This window comes from Haplochromis burtoni, unplaced genomic scaffold (genome assembly GCF_018398535.1).
Source record: "Haplochromis burtoni strain Fernald_Lab_line unplaced genomic scaffold, NCSU_Asbu1 Contig_80, whole genome shotgun sequence".
NCBI lineage: Eukaryota > Metazoa > Chordata > Actinopteri > Cichliformes > Cichlidae > Haplochromis > Haplochromis burtoni.
Window position 1 is genome coordinate 2091222 of NW_024582441.1, and position 18909 is coordinate 2110130.

The 18909-nt window shown below is 42.2% G+C and overlaps 2 protein-coding genes across 2 annotated transcripts in view; one reads left to right on the forward strand and one right to left on the reverse strand.

Annotated features, from left to right (window-relative positions):
- The first annotated feature begins 80 nt into the window (after positions 1-80).
- Positions 81-18909, forward strand: part of gsk3ab (glycogen synthase kinase 3 alpha b) — a 24747-nt gene continuing 5918 nt past the window's right edge. The window contains exons 1-4 of the mRNA XM_005925144.3: positions 81-539; positions 7287-7474; positions 7584-7667; positions 9221-9331. Coding sequence (XP_005925206.1) covers positions 365-539; positions 7287-7474; positions 7584-7667; positions 9221-9331 — 558 coding nt within the window. The 5' untranslated portion in view covers positions 81-364. The remainder of the gene's footprint in view (positions 540-7286; positions 7475-7583; positions 7668-9220; positions 9332-18909) is intronic.
- On the reverse strand, positions 11501-15725 carry LOC121814755 (glycogen synthase kinase-3 alpha-like). The gene is made up of 6 exons (XM_042222185.1): positions 15547-15725; positions 15068-15272; positions 13665-13760; positions 13317-13503; positions 13117-13194; positions 11501-12992 (listed from the first exon to the last, which is right to left on the reverse strand). The coding sequence occupies exons 1-6, from the start codon at positions 15669-15671 to the stop codon at positions 12925-12927; spliced, it is 759 nt and encodes a 252-aa protein (XP_042078119.1). The 5' UTR covers positions 15672-15725; the 3' UTR covers positions 11501-12924.

An 18909-nucleotide genomic window follows, 5' to 3' on the forward strand; every position in this document is an offset into this window, starting at 1 on the left:
GGATTTCACTATATGTCCGAACCCGATCTTAAACCCAGTTGCAATGTCTACACTTCTACTTTTGTGGTAAAATGAAACGGGTTTGTTAGGTTCGTATTTTAGACTTAACGACCCAAATAACTCATTTTCCCATGAAGCCTTGCGAACTTTACGTCGTTGTGCGTCAACTCCCCATTCCCCCCTCCCCCTCCCTATCATCACTGCTCTACAGAGGAAGAAAGGGGGAGACGGGTAACCTACAGTGAACGTTGTAAGTGTAGTTTTTATTTATATAGTATATTAAAATACACAGACACAGCTTAAATATCTGCCGGCGTGGCTGCTAATAACGTCCGACCTAGCCCCGGCTTTAGTTCAAATAAATATGAGCGGCAGCGGGCGGCCCAGGACCAGCTCATTCGCTGAGCCTCCCGGAGGTCCCGGATCTGCTGCGGCCGGTGCCGGATCAGGGGTAGCCGGCGGAAGCTCGACAGGAAAGTCCGGGGGTTCACAAGCCAGTGGAAGCAGCTCGACTGGCTTTGGGAATTTGAAGCTACCCAGTAAGTATTATGTTATATTTTTACCACGTGCCCAGTTTACACGTTAAGATGAAGACTTGGGCTGTTGGTTATTTTTTTAAAGAAACGTGTCGGGAATTATTTAATGCGGTGGAGCTAAATCTGTTAGCAGGTTAGCTTTGTAGCCAACGCTAGCTATGTTTTTCATTAAAGGAGCCTTGCGATCGAGGGCTTTTATCGACTTGCTAACATTGTAGGTAGCTATGAAGGGAAGCTTAGAACTAAGCCGCTGATATTTCGACTTTAACTAACGTCATGTCATATTTTTAATAAAGATCAGTGGTTATTAGTGCATTGTAACCCAACAGTAGCGTTGTTTTAAGCATACACGCTAATATATTGGTCATTAATATCAGATATAATAGTTAGCGGTCTTGCTAACATATTGAAAACCATCTTATATAGGTTATTAATCGTTGTTCTCGGCCGTGTCTTATCTTGTGCTGATGTTTTGCCCCACACCGGTAACGAGTAAGCTGATACCTTTTGTGGTAACTTGAATTCATGGAGATAATCGTCAGCGAAAATCTCTCAATACTGTTCAATCAACTGTTACGTTTGCTCATTAACCAGCAAATATTGACCCTATCTTATCTAAGTGCTCCTTCTGGATGCCTACACTTTAGCAAACAGGGGCTCATCTATGCATGGATTTAGACTGTTACTTTAGAAAAATAACCCCACTTCAGGTCATCTTTAAAATCTTCTGGCTTAGTGTGGGGTATATTAACTGTGTACTTTTTTGCTGGGAGTTGGAACATAGTCACTGTCTTCACCATTTTGCCAACATTTCTGGTGCTCTGGACATCCTGGTTTGCCAGCAGGACTTCCTTCCAGGTAGTCATCCAGGTGTGATGACAGGAACTTGGAAAATGCTCGTGTTGCAGTTGGCTGAAACCAAAGTGTGCATAAAATGAAAGCGGCAGAAAAGAATAACATCACATCTCATGTGTTAAATTTTGAGTTTAAGCAGTTACCTATAATTACAGCAGATGAAACGGAAGGAGGGCAAAGAAAAATTTCCATATCTTCATCCATTTAACAATGAGCACAACTGTGGATAACTTCTTCTTTTGCGTCCCTTGCCTTCTTATTTTCCACAGTTTAATGAATTTCCCCTCAGGGGTTTTTCCTGGCTCATGTTGGCCCTTTGGGGGTGGGAGACTGAATACACACAAACACGACTGGTCTGCCTATAGTTAAGAAACTTATAAATGTTCCTAATACTTTTAAGCATTTTATTATCATACATAGATTTAAGATTGACTTAATTAAACTCCCATTTTAAAAATAAGACATTCTGACTATTGCAAAAAACAATAATCATGATTGTTTTGTTCAATAATTCTGATCTCGGTAACACAAGTATTCATAAACTTTGCAAACATGTGGTAGCTAAATCTTTTTCCTAAACTTGAATTATAGCTTTGTTCAAATGAAGAAAATATAATCAAGGGAGAAAAGGTGGTGAACATAGTGAAAGATGCAGTGTCACCTGATCAAGAGTTAGACCCAGATTAGCATGGGTTTTTGACCATAAACCCCCGTCTTGCTAGTAAGCAGCCTCAATGGAGTTAGTGAAAGCCCCAGGCAGCAGCAGGCTCACAGGAGAATGGGTGGCCAGGCAGTGAATGACGGAAAGTCGACAGCCAGTGAACGCCTTGGTTGCACGCCACCAAAAGCAGACCGGATGATAGAGCCTGTGAGGTCCAGACACAAAGACCGTTACCATTAAAGTTTCTTCGTAGGTTCACCCATGTGGATTTTACAGCTTTTACTTCTAGATGCTCATCAAAGGCTGTCTTTATATGATCTTGGCTAAGACTTGGAGAGACAAGTGAAAACACACTGTACTAAAAGAAAGGGTTTTGTCTGTAATGCAAGATAAAGCAAAATCCCTGTAGCAAAAATGAATTTTAACAAGTAATAATTTACCAAGATGTTCATTATCATGAACATCTTGCTTTCATAACTGCTGGAAGTTAATATTGTAATCACTACCTGGACCTCATAGAAACCCAACCCAGTGTAATGTTTAAACTACATGGACTCTAAGCTCGCTCGCCATCTCCATGTTTTTGTCTTTCATCCAAACTTAACCCTGGCTCAGTTCACACCTAAACATGGTGTGGATAACCAAGAAAACTCCAGGCTAATTGTTAATCTAAAACGGAGGGGGGGGGAAACAGATTTTCCTTAAGTAATAATTTAGAAGCATAATGTAATTTACTATTGTTAGATAACTTTTCATTTTCCAAATCTGAATTGTAGTTTCTCAGAAAGATGTCTTAAAATAAGCTGTCAGAAAGTAAATATGTGCCACTTGCTGTATTGTTTAATAAAGGGGATCACTGAGCATGTTATCAGGGAGAGGCAGATCATCAGTTTCACAAATTTGGGGAACGTAGAGGGTGGGTATCTAACCTTGGAGAGAAGAGCAGGAAAGCAGAAGAGCGTTTTTTGGCGCTCTGCAACTGATCCAGATGCTTTTTTTTACAGACCTTACATCCAGTTTACAGTCATTTGATCAACGTCTTTTGTTTTTTAGTCCAGCAGTCAGGGAACGTTTGCTCTCGATTAGTAAGGAGCATTAACAGACTGCAGTTATATCACTGCTTATAACCCCTTTTCAGTTGTATAACCTTAAAAATGTCAATCAGAAGCACTAATTGACCACTGAAAAACACTTTGTGATCACTGATGCCAGAGGTAACAGAGCCCAGCTGCAACTGAAGGGAAAAAACGAAAATGTGTGAAATTAATTAGATCTAATCTAAACACAAATGGACAAAGACGTGATCAATCAATAAATAAGAACACCAAACTGATCGAGGACTCAGTACCAGTTTTCATTACACGCACAGCCCTTTTTATTAGTGTAACAGTAACATTTTTGTTCATACCAAAAAAGCCTAATGCCTAAGGTAGAGTCACTGTTTTCTATTTGTGTCTGTTGCTAATGTTGAATTCTTAGTTGGACAAGAACCTCAAACTATACCTCTCTGTTATAAAGTGCCTGTTTTTTAGAATAATTGAGCTATTTTCCCCGAACATTCTCTCTCTCACATACACACACGTCCATAATTAGTGATATAACATACTGTCAGGAGAGGAAGTGGAATGATGTCAGTCCAGCCACACCAACCTCATTAAGCAAACTGGTATCATCAAGACATGACAAATCCACATTAACAACATTGTTCATCTGTGATATTATGAAGTTCAGTGTTTCAGCAGCTCTGAGTCAGCACTGAACTCCACAGCATCTCTGGGTGTAACCCATTGCTCATGGTTTCCACCCAGTGTGGTATACAGACTTCAAATATAGCAGTAATAGAGCTCTGTGTAAGGTTATTACTGAGCACTGGCAGATACTATTTATCTTTTTCCATTTACAATACTATACATATACCTTGACTACATTTATCTGATCAGATGGAGAGTACTGATCTAATAGTATTTTTCTATGTGGAAGAGAAGGAATTATGCTTGTGTACGACCTCAGGTTCAACATAAACAGCATTCTTTGTAAATTAAAGTGCTACAAATCAATAGATCCAAAAGTATACTTTTACTTGATTTGTGTTGGTGGAATAATAAAGGATAATATCAATCAGTAAAAATTAAGTGGCTTTTTTGGCATTATTCATGTAGTTTATTTTCTCCTAAAACAAAAAAGGACTCTGCGACCGAACATAACGAGTGAGAGAGAAGTTAAAGCATCAGCTCATCTGAGCTTTTCAGCCGCGTTGACCACAAGTTGCAGTTTAGTGGGGAAAAAAAGGCTCAAGCATAAAACAGAAATCTGGAGCTGTTACTGGTGTTACACACCTTTGAAGTGCTGCTGTGGTGAAGTAAACAGAACATTGTTATATATATTATTACAGTACTCTGTTTTTGGTAACCATTGTCCTTGATGTAAATATGTAAAAAATGTGTATGTTTCTGTTCTATGTCTTGTGTACTGTTTGTTTGTATATGTGTATTTCTTGCTGCTGTTACACCCACATTTCCCCTTGTCGGACAATTAATGCTGGGCATACACTGTACGATTTTTGGCTCATTTTGAGCCGATTTTCCAGTTGTGTGACCGTTTTGGTGATTGACCCGAGTTTCGCCTTCATCGTGTGTCGTGCATCGTGTAGTATATGTGGGGTAACGAGGAGCGATTAACACCTCACGACCAGCTCCCAATCATCAATCGCTTGGTCATAAGAAAATCAAACCTGTTTGAAATCCTGTCGGCCGTCGTAAGGGTGTCACCAAAGCCTCTCACACTGTGCACACGCAAACATAAAAATGGAAGTGAAAAGATGGAGCAGCACGGCAGTGCAGCGTGTGATCTGGACACAAGCGATGGAGGCACGACTTGTAGAACTTTGGCAAGCTCATCCGAGGCTTTTTGACCACAACAACCGTGAAAATAGTTGGATTTACATTGCTGCTCAATCACAGCTGCCTGATCAATGTTTTTCATTAGCAATTTAGCAAAGTTGATGGTGGTGGTGCGCGCGTCTGTGTGAGTGAAAGACAGAGGGAGAGCGAGCGACAGATTTTCTGTTATAACCTTCATTTTATGGACGCACAGTGTGAGCACTCAGGTCACATCAGAGCATCGGGTCGTATAGTGTGAGACTCTGCATCGTGACCTACGAACTTCTAACCCCTGCGAGTCAATCGTGCAGTTTGAGCAGAAGCTGAATAACGCGACTGAAAAAATCGCACAGTGTATTCCCAGCTTAAAGGATTATTCTTATTCTTATAGCAGATTCCAGAATGTTGAGTAAGTATCGGACTGATATCTGATGTATCAGAAATGGGAAATGGAGAGAAGCATTTCTGGCTGTGCTACATTCAGTTTGAAAGCCGTCATGGTTGTACTGTGTAGTTTTGTGACGAGTAAAATCTGTACTGTATATAGTATGATTAGCATCGTTCAGGAAAATGAAAGATGAATGGATTAAAGGGACCAGTAGCTTTGGTGCAATTTCTTTCTGCCACTTACACGCTTATGGAGAGTGCTAATAAACTACTAATGATCAAGTAGTAGCAACCACAAATTATTTTATCAAGTTAAGTGTGTGCTTGAGCTTTTTTACACTTACAAACAAGCTCAAAGGTAATTGCTTATTAAGTGGGGGTGTGATCAGAGTCACTTTGCTTGTCCCTTTGCTCTTATTAGAAACCAAAGCCCTTCACTGGCAGAGGAGCAGACTGCTCATCTTTGTATTCATTATTCAAGACCCTATCATGCCACAGCTGCTCCATATTTAATGTGCTCCCCTGTGACTTAACTTTTTCTTTCTTTCGTTTTTTTTTTAAGGGTGTAAAAATGATGCTAAAATAAAACACAAAGGGGCAATGTAATGTGCAGCTGTACAGCAGTGTGCAGACACCACACCGCGACTGATCTCAAAGCTGAATATTTCCTGCTGACTCGAGGGTAGAGATCAGATCTAGGCCAATCATGTGGATATGCTGCTGGCTTCTATTTACTGTTAACCTTGAAAAAGTTTTGACTGGAAACTTTAGAAATGGGCAAGTATAATTTTTACCTTTGGCCAGCACTGATCATTCAGAGGTGGTAATCTATCTGACTAAATAATTGTTGTCTAAGCATGTGCTGGAAGGGCAGCTGATGAAGCCAAATCACTTAGGCTAGTCGGGAGAAATAAAATGTTTCATTGTCTGATTCCATTTTGTAACTCAAAGACATAGCAGAGATCAGGAGGGGTCCTGTTGAGACAGGCGAAGTGAGCAAGCCCAGGAAATGGAAGCACCTCTGGGTGTGCTACTGTCCATGTAATGTTATCACAGGCTCTGACAAGCCTTTTGGCAATGGGCTTCTTCTCTGCTCTTCATCCCCTCCCAGTGTCATTGCTTCTGGTGCCCATTTGTCAGATAATTCTTGAACCAACACTTGCACAGTCATAAAACTCTGAGCAGCTACTTGACCCTAACTAGAAGTGTCAGATACTGTTGGGTCTTAAGCTTCTCACTTTGCCTGATTTCCACAAGGTCGAACATTAGCCTGACAGTATCACTGCTCAACCGGTTGGGAACACATACAGTCCAGTTTGATCTAAAGTGGGAAGGTCTAGTAAACCATAACCTTAATTTTGCTTTTCTGTCAGACATATGCCTGTTATTTAAATATGGTATTGATCGAATTGAATCTGCAAAGCTGAAACTGTGATTGATACTTCCATATTCAGTTTGGTGCACAGTTCCCAACCTGACTGTCCTGCTTTAGCCAGGTTGTGTAGCTAAAGCAGCAGCTACAGGGAAATTACAGGGAATTACTACAGGGAATTAATTATATTGGTTAATGTAGTCAGTAATTGGTAAATTTGGCTTTTAGCTGTAATATTTTTTTGGAAAACCTTTTTTGGCCTCAGGTTTCAGGTACTTGTAACAAGAAGGGATTAATCATTGATAGCAGTGTTGAATAAATAGATCATTTTAATGCATGGGTCCAGTATGAAAGACGTTTAGGCTGATTTTCCTCAAGAAAGCAAGGGGAAAGTGTTGTGAGAAGAAGTTCATTATCAGTCTGGATTGTGCCTGAGGAGCTTTTACTTTTACATCATTTTTGATCTAATTTCAGTAGTATTATTTAAGTGCTAAGATGTGTAACTGTCAGGTAAAGCCAAATGTTTTTTAATAATTTCAGGATCTCTAACAAGTTGGGTTTTTTTTGGGTTTTTTTTTTCTTTCTGTCATCCACAGGAGACAGTGGCAAAGTGACGACGGTGGTAGCCACACCCGGTCAGGGCCCTGATCGCCCACAGGAAGTGTCCTACACAGACATAAAGGTTATAGGAAATGGCTCGTTTGGAGTGGTCTACCAGGCTCGCCTCATCGACACCCAGGAGATGGTGGCAATTAAGAAAGTTCTCCAAGACAAGAGATTTAAGGTATGCTTAGACAGGCTTACCTGGACAGATAATTACAGTGAAGTAAATGCTAGTTTTTCACCTTGTGCAGTTCACTCACTTTTCCTTCGTCTCTCTTTTCCTTTTGCAGAATAGGGAGCTGCAAATTATGAGAAAATTGGACCACTGCAACATTGTCAGGCTACGTTACTTCTTCTACTCCAGTGGAGAGAAGGTGTGTTTGCACTGACCTGACATTTTACGTTGTATATTGTAGAAACTTAGCAGATGGAGCACTGTACTTCCACGCCCTGGCATTTAATCTTCCATGCATCAGTGATGATTCACAGACATGTTTTGGACAAGCCGATCTTGGTCTTTGTTGTACAATGAATAGTTGAGTACTTGGAGTTGATGGGGTCCAAGCTCTTTATTTGAATCGCTCAGATTATTGTGGTTTTAAAGAGAAATCACAGACTATGCTTGGCACACTTTTTAAATCTCTGAAGACTTGAGCAAATAATACTTGAGCAGATGACTTTGTGACACACTGACTAGTGAATTAATCTTCTGATGCTGTGGGAACAAATGTTTCAGTCCCTGAATTAAGCGATATTCTGTTCTTTTAGTTTTTAGCCAAATCTAGTGTAGAGTCACCATATGACTCAGTCTGCCTCTATCATGTCAAATCTGAAAGTAAAAAAGTTAATAAATTAGCTCTTTGCTGGTGTTATTTCAGCGTTTATAGTTTAATTTACTTTAGAAATATTTACAGCAGCAAAGCAGTAAACTGTGATCACACTCATAATTGCGCATTGGTTTTAGCATTTAAGTCAGCATCCCTCATTGGCCCTCCTCAGGCACACTGAGTGCTGCAGGTACCACTGCTACAAAGAAAGAATTTAAAGTTGTTCCACAGTAACTAGCAGCTTTGACAGCATACAGATGGCTCTTATTTTAACCTCTTTTTAATTCATTGGCTTTGTGGCTACTTGCAACAATCCAGTGCTGGATGGTAGCAGCTGAAAAAGATTCTCCCATGTTGAAGCTTGTTGAACAGGTGGTTTGTGGGACTCTTATTGACTTTTTAGTGTCTAAGGTTTTGATTGTGACCACAGGGATTAGTTCTACTGCTTTTTCTTTTTTGTGGTGACTGCAGCTTCAGGTCAAAGTATGAAAGCGTTGTTGTCCATACTGCTGTATATTTTTTCCAGAAGACCAGAGGCAGAATCTCCTAAAAGTCTTTATTCCCTCTGAGATACATTTTACAATCCACCTGCATCTATTTTTAGCCACAAATGCAAGTGACATTCTCACACTGTTGAGTCAACAACCAGCATTGTCTTCATGCTGTGTTTGCAGTCCCACTAACAAGAGCCTCTATATTTTTGTAGCCTCATATACTGCTTTTAATTTGAAAATAGCAGGAAAATATTGCTCGTTGCTCAAGGTAGCTTTCGTCAGGTTGTTTCACAGGTAAACTTAACTGTGGTTGGTGGAAACACTGTCATTGGGACAATGACGGTCAATCACTTTGTCCGACATACTTATTACTAGCCCCGGGCCATTGGCTGTATTGACTTCTGCTGAAGTGTATCCCCACTGTCTGGTTGTATCAGCTATATCTTTCTTTCTTTCTTTCTTTTTTTTTTACACCCCATGCACAATACACTGTTTCATTACATTCATTTGATCTGGTTTCACTTTTGGGACTTGATTTGAAGTGGTTAAGATTCATTTTCCTCCAGTAATAACACAATCCTCTTTGCTTTTGTTCCTCTTTACCAGAAAGATGAGGTGTATTTGAATCTGGTGCTGGATTACGTCCCCGAGACGGTGTACAGGGTGGCTCGCCACTTCAATAAGGCCAAGACCACCATCCCCATCATCTATGTTAAGGTGGGTAGAAACACACACACACACACACACACACACACACACACACACACACACACTGCTGCTGCTCACGTGAGCATTTCCCGGTCACTGCTATCACCATGTCACTGTATGCATTGAAAAGTGAGTGGTTTATTTATTACTGCCATGTTTAAATCTTGTATATTTCATTTATTAAAAAGGGCATTATAACCATAAAGACATATTGTGAGGTCTGTTTGTGAACGCAGACACACACCACTCTGTTTATCTTCAAACAGAGTTTTTAACTGAGTATCGTTCTCAACCAAGTTGAAGTTTGTAAATGAGGGGATGTTAGAGTTTCAAATTGATACCATGGATGCATCTATTAAAAATCTCTGACAAGTATAAATCCTGGTGACCTTGAATTCAAGGCCAGTGGTAAAGTTTTCTGAAAATCTTGTGAACACGAGAATGAGGGGACGTACGTTTTTCAAAATCTCAGACAAATTAGAATCCTGGCGAACTTGAGGTCAAGGTCAAAGGTCAAAGTTTCTGAAAATCATTAAGGATTAAGGTTTTTTAAATTTAAGCCATTAGTGCACCTACTGGGAGGCTCTTGGAAGCTTTAAAAAAAATCTGTTGGAAACTGGGAGTAAATTTTAGTTCAGTAATTGCTTGTGGATGTAATAAAAACAGGCAGCTCACCGTTTCAGGATTATGAAAGCAGAAAAGAGGAAGGATGGTCCCAAGGGAATTGATTTGTTTGCAGTCTTCTTGGCTGTCTGTTTCGGGTGCTCATTTTGGAGAGTGTTTGTGTGCTTACTGTGTGCGAAGCAGCAGAGGACATTATAGCTGTCTCATGGCCCATTTCCCTACCTCAGCCTCCTGCTCCCCTGTGCCTTTGAGATGCATACTGATCCCTGTCACTCTTTCTTTTCTTTTTTTTCTCTAATCGTCTGTCACCATATGCAGGGTCTTCTCCCCCCTCCATGTCTCCCTTGGTGTCATGTTTGCCATTTCATCTCCTCTTACCTCTCTCTGCCCCCCTTTTAACTATCATCTCTTATCCCTCAGTCATCTTGTCTGCAGTATTTTATAATCTGGCCAGCCTGCTGTCAGTGCATCATGTGGGCAATAATGATGATAATGGAGATGATGACGAATTAAGATGCTTACTGTCTGTGTGTCACAGGCACATTTAATGGGCACACACTTAACTGTGTGGTGAATTTCTCATTCCATAACAACATCATCGACCTCGGGTGTGTAGGCAGATGCCAAATAGGAGCTGGCCGTAGATCTTCAGGGAGTATTTTTCACCCTTGTGTTATTTTGGTATAGAAGCACAACACCACAGGCTGCATGAGATAAACGAACAGCTGCTTCTTTCGACAAACCCCTTTACATTGTGCCCAAAAACAGAATTGGGGCACATGTTGATGTGACCAACATATGGTGAACATCTATACAGAATCAGCTGTGCCTACAGATTAAATCATCCATTTTAGAAAAAGTTTAACAACATTTATTTTGCAGCACAATACACGCTGCCCGGTCTCAGGGCGCAACGTAGAATGCTGATGAGAAAGTGATCTATTTGTTTGGACACAATCTGTCCAGGTTTCTTTTTTTCCCAACAGTCAGCACAATTGTCAGACTAATGGGAAGTATGTTTCCTGTCTGAAGCACGCTTGTCATCCACACTCATCAGCACAGATTTCTCTCCATGGCAACCAAGAAAACAAGCTTTGAACAAAGTGGCAACTGTCGTGTTTTAAACCAAACAATGAGCTCTTTCTGAATCTGAGTAGTTTTTAAATGCATATAAACCTAACAAGCTGGTTAGCTATTGGTAATTAGTAACTTATTTAAAACAACACAATTGACGCATAAGCTTCTGCTCGTTGTAGGAAGTGAACTATGGTCTCTGGTGGAAGCAACACCATCACTAACACCATGTGGACTTTTTCACCCTTTAAATGTGGAAAGTAGGGCTGCCACAAACGATTATTTTGATAGTCGACTAGTCACCGATTATTTTTGCGATTAGTCGACTAATCAGATCATGCATCCATTGGACGTACTGCCCGGTCTACTAGAGGAGAAAAAAAAATTACAGGAACAACAATATAATAACAATAATAACAAAAAAAAACCAAAATAAAATAAAAGGTACTTGATATTTACAAGTTTAGCAGTGGGCAGGGGAAAAAAAAAAAAGAAGAAAAGGGGGAATCTGAAGCCAGAGGGATGAAGACTAGGAGGGATGGAAGGGGGGAGGCTCCAAAAGCTGTTGGATTTCAGGGGTTCGAGCATAATTTCTGGTCAGATTATTACTGATATTAGTGGAAGTAAAACAGCGTGGTCGTCATGGGCTGAACATGCGTGTTGGAAGAGAGGAAACTGGCCACGCCCACAGAGGACTGCCAGCTGCGTGAATCATTCCCGACCATCACCGCATGGCGCGGAGAACATGATATGAGCTTTGCAGGCGGACTTGCTTTGGGAAGGGGCGAAGATGGTTTCAACACTCTGGCGACACACAAAATGAAATCACAGTCATCCTCCAGCACAAACAATAAGCGGCGCCAGTGATGGTGTGAGCGGCGAAAACAGCATTCTTCAACATAATCAGGCTGATACAAACAGCAACATCATTCAAAACACGGCGAGGCACCGAGGCTACTCTGAGATGTAGCCGGAGCCCCCCACCAACATTTGCTTCCCTCTACTCCCTTTTAGAGATGTGCAATACTCACTTGAGAATTAAATTGAAACTCTTGGTTTCCAGCTTAAATGACGACATGAGCTTATACAGAAAAAACTGAAGATGTGCGCTCTGCTCGCACAAAACTCCCTCTCGTTCACGTAAAAGGCAGTGCTGGAGCTAATACTCGAAAACAAACGGTGAACACGGGCTGGGGAGCTCTTCTCTGTAATAAAAATCTAAAACCACCTCTTATCTAAAATGACACGCACAATCTTGAGCCAACACTGTATTCGCTGGGAGATTTTTTTTGTTTCAAATCATTCCTCTGGTGAATCTGTTCACCAGTGGCCTTTGTGAACTGACAACTTAAGTGGAAAGCGACAGACAGTCCACAGAGTTAGCTGTACAGTATAAGTGTGGCATTTTTGACCCCACAAAGGATGATTGTCTACCAGTCGGGCCTTATGCACTAACTAGCCAATCAGGATCCCAATCAATGGCACTGTGGCCACACATAAAATTCAAATAAAATGAACTAAAAAAGAAAAAAAGGGATAAAAGCCAACTGTTGATTATATTACAGATAATCCACATAATATATACAAGCCCCCTCCTCATCTCCTAAACATCCTAAGAGGTCAGACAGCAGCCAACCTGGACTTGGGCCTGCATCCTATAAATAAGCCCAAGCACAACTACCTAAATGTCCTCAACCCATAGCTGCAGGCGCAGCATTTTATTGAAAATGGTTAAATATTCAGGGGAAATAGCAGTGCTGAGTTTTTACGTGGGTGTATCTAGTTTCTTTTCCTTGTATTTTAAGGGTTTGGAGCCAGGAGGAAGGTTGAGAGGGAGAGGAGCAGAGGAAAGTAAAAAGAACATGGGGAAGACAAAACAGAAAATATGACAGAGGGATGAATGCTCAGGTGCTGTTGTTGATGGAGCTAGGTGCTGAGCTGGGCTGGGCGGTACTGTCTGACACACTGCCCTCTGCAGGGGAAAAGAGGAAGCACAAGTTTTAACAATTACAGACACCAGTGCCTTTTTAAATAATAAAAAAAATATATATATATATATATATATTTTTTTTTAAAAAGCCCATTTAATAACGTACCGTGTGATGCAGGCGATGTCTGTGCACGAGCGTGAGGAGGAATGAGTGTGGAGTTCAACTGGGGCTGAATGGACAGCTCTGAGAGAACAGGGCAAAGAAAACATGATTAATGATACTGATACAATATAAATAACAGCTGATAATCTGTGCAAGAAACAGACTGCAGGAAAGAAGAAGAAAAAAAAAAAGGACATGCTGACCAACGGGACTGAAGTTGAATAGGGGCGGAAGTTCTCGCCCGCTGGGGAGGCGGGTGTTCGGCTGGCGCAGCTCATCGAAGAAGGCGTGCGCACATGCCTCCAGTGGCGACAGCCGGGTCACCGGCGTGTATTCCAGCAGTCGAGAGCAGAGAGCAATGGCCTCCGGTGGGGTACGAGGCTTAAACACCTGATAGGAGATAGAAAGAAAATGTATCGATGATCAATACTAGCATGAATTTGGATTAATTAAAATCAGTTTAGTGTGACGTTTTCTCTAAAGAGCAACAGTAACTGCATTCAGAGAGGTAAACCTCTCAACGTCAATATTGTCCAGTAATGGGAGCATACCTTTGTCCAAGGGTGTGCTTTGATCTGTGGGAACTTAAACTCTGTGTAGTTGGGGTTCATCTCCCGGATCTGCTCCCTTGTTGGCGTCCCCAAAACCTGCCAAACAGGAGTGAAATGTTAACATTTATTTGCATTACATTATATAAATGAGTCTGAATCTTGCAACTGTCTGATATGCACTACTTCAGAGATCACAGATGAAACACACTGCATTGGTATTAAGTTAAATGGCAGTCCAGCCTCTTTGCAGACAACCTTGAGATTCCTTTGCATTATATTGCCTCTTATTAATTATTGATGGATTGTTTTGCTTTCCTTTTAGGATGCTGCAAAGCTGTATTGAGATCATTTTTGGACTGGTTCTAGCCCTCAGGCTGTGTTTTGCCTATTTAATACCAGCTATCATCAAATATGAGTACACACCTAATGATTTTAAACAATACAATAAACACATCTCAATATGTGTTGGGGCCTGTCCAACAGTGAGAAGAGGGAGTCTAAGGGGACAACAGCAATATAATAATGGTATGAAAACACAAGAAGGGAAGGGAATTGTTTGCTAGTAAATTAATCCAGTCGTTGTCTGAGGTGGATGAAAAATAAATAAATTGTACAGCTTACCCGGGAAGCCCAGATAGCTAAGTGTGGGAAATGGACTCATACTTCAACCCTGAGTGAACACACCTAAAAGTGCTTTAAAACATGGCATGCATACAAAAATGTATGCATAAATAGTAATACTAATAGGAAAAGATCCTGGTCTTTTCTTTGTTGAGTGGTATTAAACCAAAAGCACTTAAGAGTCACAGGTCATAACAGAAAAGATCATTATCTGAGTTTTTTCATATTCATGAATACGGCTCTGTGTTTGTTCACAATGTGCATCTGTGCATATTTATATTTTCTTCATTCAGAGATGTTTTCTAATATTTAAGTTTGTTAAACACAACAAAATGAAAGGTAGCAGAGCATTACTTTAAGTGCAGATTAAATTCAACATTTTCTAAGACAGAGCTGCTTTTGAAGGACCAAGTTAAAAAAAAATGTTGTGCAGCCCTGACCTCGACCAAGCATGTTTTTTCCTCCATATTTCTTCAATATGCAGTTCCTTTATAAACAATCCTACATTTACAAATATTACAAGGTTCAAGGTTCTTTATTTGTCACATGCATAGTTATACAAGTATCACACGTGAATACACACGATCGACACAAAAACAAAAAACAGGGGAGTGCTCGCGCGGCGCCAAACCCACCGTCAGCCAGACAAGCCCCCGCTCCTCGCAGCTCCCGCAGATTGGGGGGGGGGGGGCCCCGAGCTCGTAGATGCTCCACAGCCCCAGCGGTGGCTCATGTCCCAGCTCCCCAGCCCCTCCACCCACTGTTTACAGCACTCTTATGACCTTGATGATCTCTACTAGCTGGTCCACACCGCTGTCTCCGGGGAAGATGGGCTGACCCAGCAGCAGCTCGGCCAACACACAGCCGGCTGACCAGATGTCAATATTGGACGTGTAGTCGGTGGCACCAAATATGAGCTCTGGGGCACGATAGTACCGCGAGCAAATATAGGAAACATTTGGCTCCCCTCGAACTAGTTGCTTTGCACTGGAGGATTCAGAAAACAGACAGTTCAGGATGAGACTCGCAGTCGGTGTGAACCTTGGATTTGCCAGTGTGTTTGTTTTCAGAGTAGCATGTGAGCGACCCAGACATAAAAAAGGCATGAGTGATCCACACAGGGAAAGCGGAGCCCGAGGAAGAGCGCTACACAAACAGACAGCAAACTAAATATCCACAATGAGACAGAAATGGTCACTACAATGCAAAAATGAAAAATGCAGACAGACAGATCTGCCCGCAGGCGGGAAATGTTACTGACCTGCCAAAGTCACAGAGTTTGAGGATGGCCGATTCTGGGTCCACCAGGAGGTTCTGAGGCTTTATGTCTCTGTGACACACGCCCTGGGAATGGATATAGGCCAGGCTGCGGAACAGCTGGTACATGTACACCTGAGGAGGAGACAGAGACACGATGCCCAACAGTGTTTAACAACTCAGACAAAAATCAAACAAATCTCAAAAAAAAAAAGAAGAGCAATTTAAGAACAAAAGCCATTTATATCTCACTGGAGACGTCCTAGCTACGAGCCACCATCAGGATTCCTGCACCGTTTTCATTTTTCATGTTTTTTAAGACCACATGAAATGCAAGTCAATTTATTTTTAGGACAATATACAAGTTTGAAAGAAAAACAATACAGGCATGACTTAATAAATTAAATGAGATATGAACCGAATAAGTGGAAGAAAATCAATAGATGAATAAAAATAATCAATAAATAATTCATTGTTTTCAGTTTAACAAGTTGTTGCTGCAGGACTGACGACAAAAAAAGAAAAGAATTATTAGCTTCTCTCACAGTGAACTTACACTGCAATTCCATGTTTTATTATAGGCGTGTTATTTCATCCCACAAAGGAGAAGACAGTATTCCTGTCTATCTGGAGAAAAGCAAATTTTTTAGACATTTTAAGAGCAGCCAATTATTTTCACTGCATACATTCTTTTAAATACTAAACTGAAGATTGACAAGCCGGGACGCCCCAGTATCACAAATTTAATGGCTTTGGTGAAGAAAAATAACGTGCTATAAAATCGGAGGAATTTTAAGTGCACACTCTGCATTTAAAAGGATCAGAATGAGTCAAAAACGAAGGTGCAGATGAACCAACACAGTCGCATAGCAGCTTGCTAAATAGCCATGACTGTTAATGTAGTGATATATGATTTTCTTTTTTTACTTTAACGAACTCCTCCTGGGGATTTGGTCCTATAAACTTTTTTTTTTTTTTTTTTGTGTCCCGTTTGGATCTTTAGCCATCAGAATTGTTGTCTTAAGGCCAAGAAAGATGCCAAGCGGATTTATTTTACCAAGTGGATCATCATGGCCTTGCCATATTGGTCCATTTGATTGACCTTTATTATAATTATGAATTTATTTTATTTTCAGTTGCTACAAACGGGACAGACATGACTGGGGGATAGGACAGGGAGAAAGAATGAAAGAAAGAGAGGGAGAGAAAGAAAACCAAAGGGGAGAAGAGACGGTGAGAAGGGGGGGAAGAAAGAAAAAACAAAAACAAAAAACACCTGGGTCACCTGTATGGAGAAAAAAAACAGAAGAGAAAGCAAACAACAAAGAGCAACATAATAAAAAAAACAGCACCATCACAATAAACTAGCTAGCAGTAGATATCAGTAGATACTAAATAATAAACGATATTGTGCAGCACGCAAGATAGACAGCGCACAATGTGCTTTGAGGCAGCAGCCAAGAAAGCTGTAGTCCGCGTCTGTGAATACCCGTGTGTACACCTGTGTGCATACCTGTGTGGATCAGCATGCTTGCATTCCAAAGGTTTCTCCATGTAACGATCTGCTAGGGAGTGTGGGGGCCACAGCCCCGTCCTCCAGGGTATGAAGCAGGTATGGAGGAGATCAAAACTCCAGACATCCAGAGGCCCCCAGAACACAAGAGACCAAGGAAGACCAACAGAGGGGCAGCCGCGCCACTGTCCCAGTAAGAGCTGAGGAGAGTCCCAGATGAGGGCTCACTCAGCAGCCGCGGAGCAGAAGCCAGGGGGAGTTGCAGTGACGCGCCCGTGAGCTCCGCCGGCAGCCAGCTGTGCCTGAGTGACCGAGCCCCAGGCCGAGAGGCCGGGGGCACCCCACCTCCGAAGTGGCCCGAGCGAGCCCCAGGCTCCAGGCCCCGATAAGCGGCCGCCAAGGAGTGAGCCGGTGTGTACCTGGACGCCCACCCCCAGACACAAAGAACCACCAACGCACCGATGTCTGAGGGAGTCCGCCACTGGCAGGGGAAGTGGTGGTGGGGAGATAGGCCTCCAAACCTTGGAGGGCCTGAGATGTCCCCAGAGAGGTGGCGTCTGATACCCAACCTGACATATAGACACAGACATACAGGCACACACAGACACAAACATCCATTCCCACCCTCATGCTCTCATATGCACTTACTCCACACTCAACCAACGTGGAGACAGACATAAAGAGACGCTGTACACACGATCACACTCCCCAAGCGTACTCTACAACCGGGTCTAGGTACCCTTGCCCCTGGAGGGGGGAACTGCACCCAGACCCAGGTGGTGTTACCCTTTTCCCTGCGGTGGGGAGAGGCAGACCGCCCCGACTCCGCAGCAGCAGGGGCCCCTCCAGACCGCAGTCGGACGGCCAACTCCTCCTAGCCCCCCCGCTCCAGCAGGCCGCAGAGAATGGGGGTGAGAGAAGACTCCAAACCTCCCTCCACCCGCTCATTGTAGTGTTGATGCATGTGTGTTCTAAGGTGCATTTAAAACCCAGGAGGGCATGGAGCTACCTGCCAGAGAGCAGCAGGTAAGCGCATAGTCCCTCCTGCTAGCCCTCAATGTCTACGTGTATTTAAAATTGAGAGGTGGGCAACGACGCCAGGGGTGAGGTGTACACCCTGATGGTAATTTGGACTCCGTGTATCGTGCCCACCCCCAAGATCCTATATGTATGTGTAATGAGAGTGTGAGTAATGTGAATGTCTAAGTTGTGGGATAAAATTGAGGCAGAGGCAGCCAGAAGGGGGGGGGGGGGGTTAGCCTCCTCTGCACCCTGGTGACATACCCCTACTCTCCAGCTGCCTCCCTCTTCCCGCTCCACCACAACCACCCACACATGCAGGGCCTTGGAGTGGGGCTATGTCACCAGGGTGCAGAGGAGGCGTTTTCAGAGATGTTTGTTACCCACTAGCTCGATAGCTAGCCGGGGGCAAGGCTCACTAGAGCCCGTGAGAACCCCGGACTCCCGGCAAATCGTTTTCAAACCCACTGCTGTCTTTCGCTACTCAGGTTAAATATATATAAGTCACTTAGATAACTTCAAAATGTTATTGTTTGGCTTTTTTAGTATTTTATTTGTTCCTGAGTAAATCGGTTTGGCTGAGATTAAAGTTATAGTTTTTACACAGCTGATTATCAGAAGTGTGAGATGCTCCGAGAATATACTCCGGTGTCCTGTTATATTTTAGATAGCAAGGAGTTTACTTCACCGAAACAATCTGCAAATTTCATTAAAATTTAATAAACTATCATCTTGTCTTTATTTTTAGTTAGCACATACCTTAAACACTTAAAGCTGTAAGCTAATGATAGTTATATAAGAGCAGATGCTGCTGGTGCAATAAGCTGTATGTTT

What these genes read in the sequence shown, in the direction of transcription:
- LOC121814755 (XM_042222185.1), bottom strand. Translation starts at nt 15,671, where the DNA reads ATGTACCAGCTGTTCCGCAGCCTGGCCTATATCCATTCCCAGGGCGTG. An exon ending in AGCTAGTAGAGATCATCAAG is followed by an intron (nt 13,761 to 15,067) that starts GTCATAAGAGTG and finishes CCTGTTTGGCAG; the next exon opens with GTTTTGGGGACGCCAACAAG. An exon ending in ATTCAACTTCAGTCCCGTTG is followed by an intron (nt 13,195 to 13,316) that starts GTCAGCATGTCC and finishes CTGTTCTCTCAG; the next exon opens with AGCTGTCCATTCAGCCCCAG.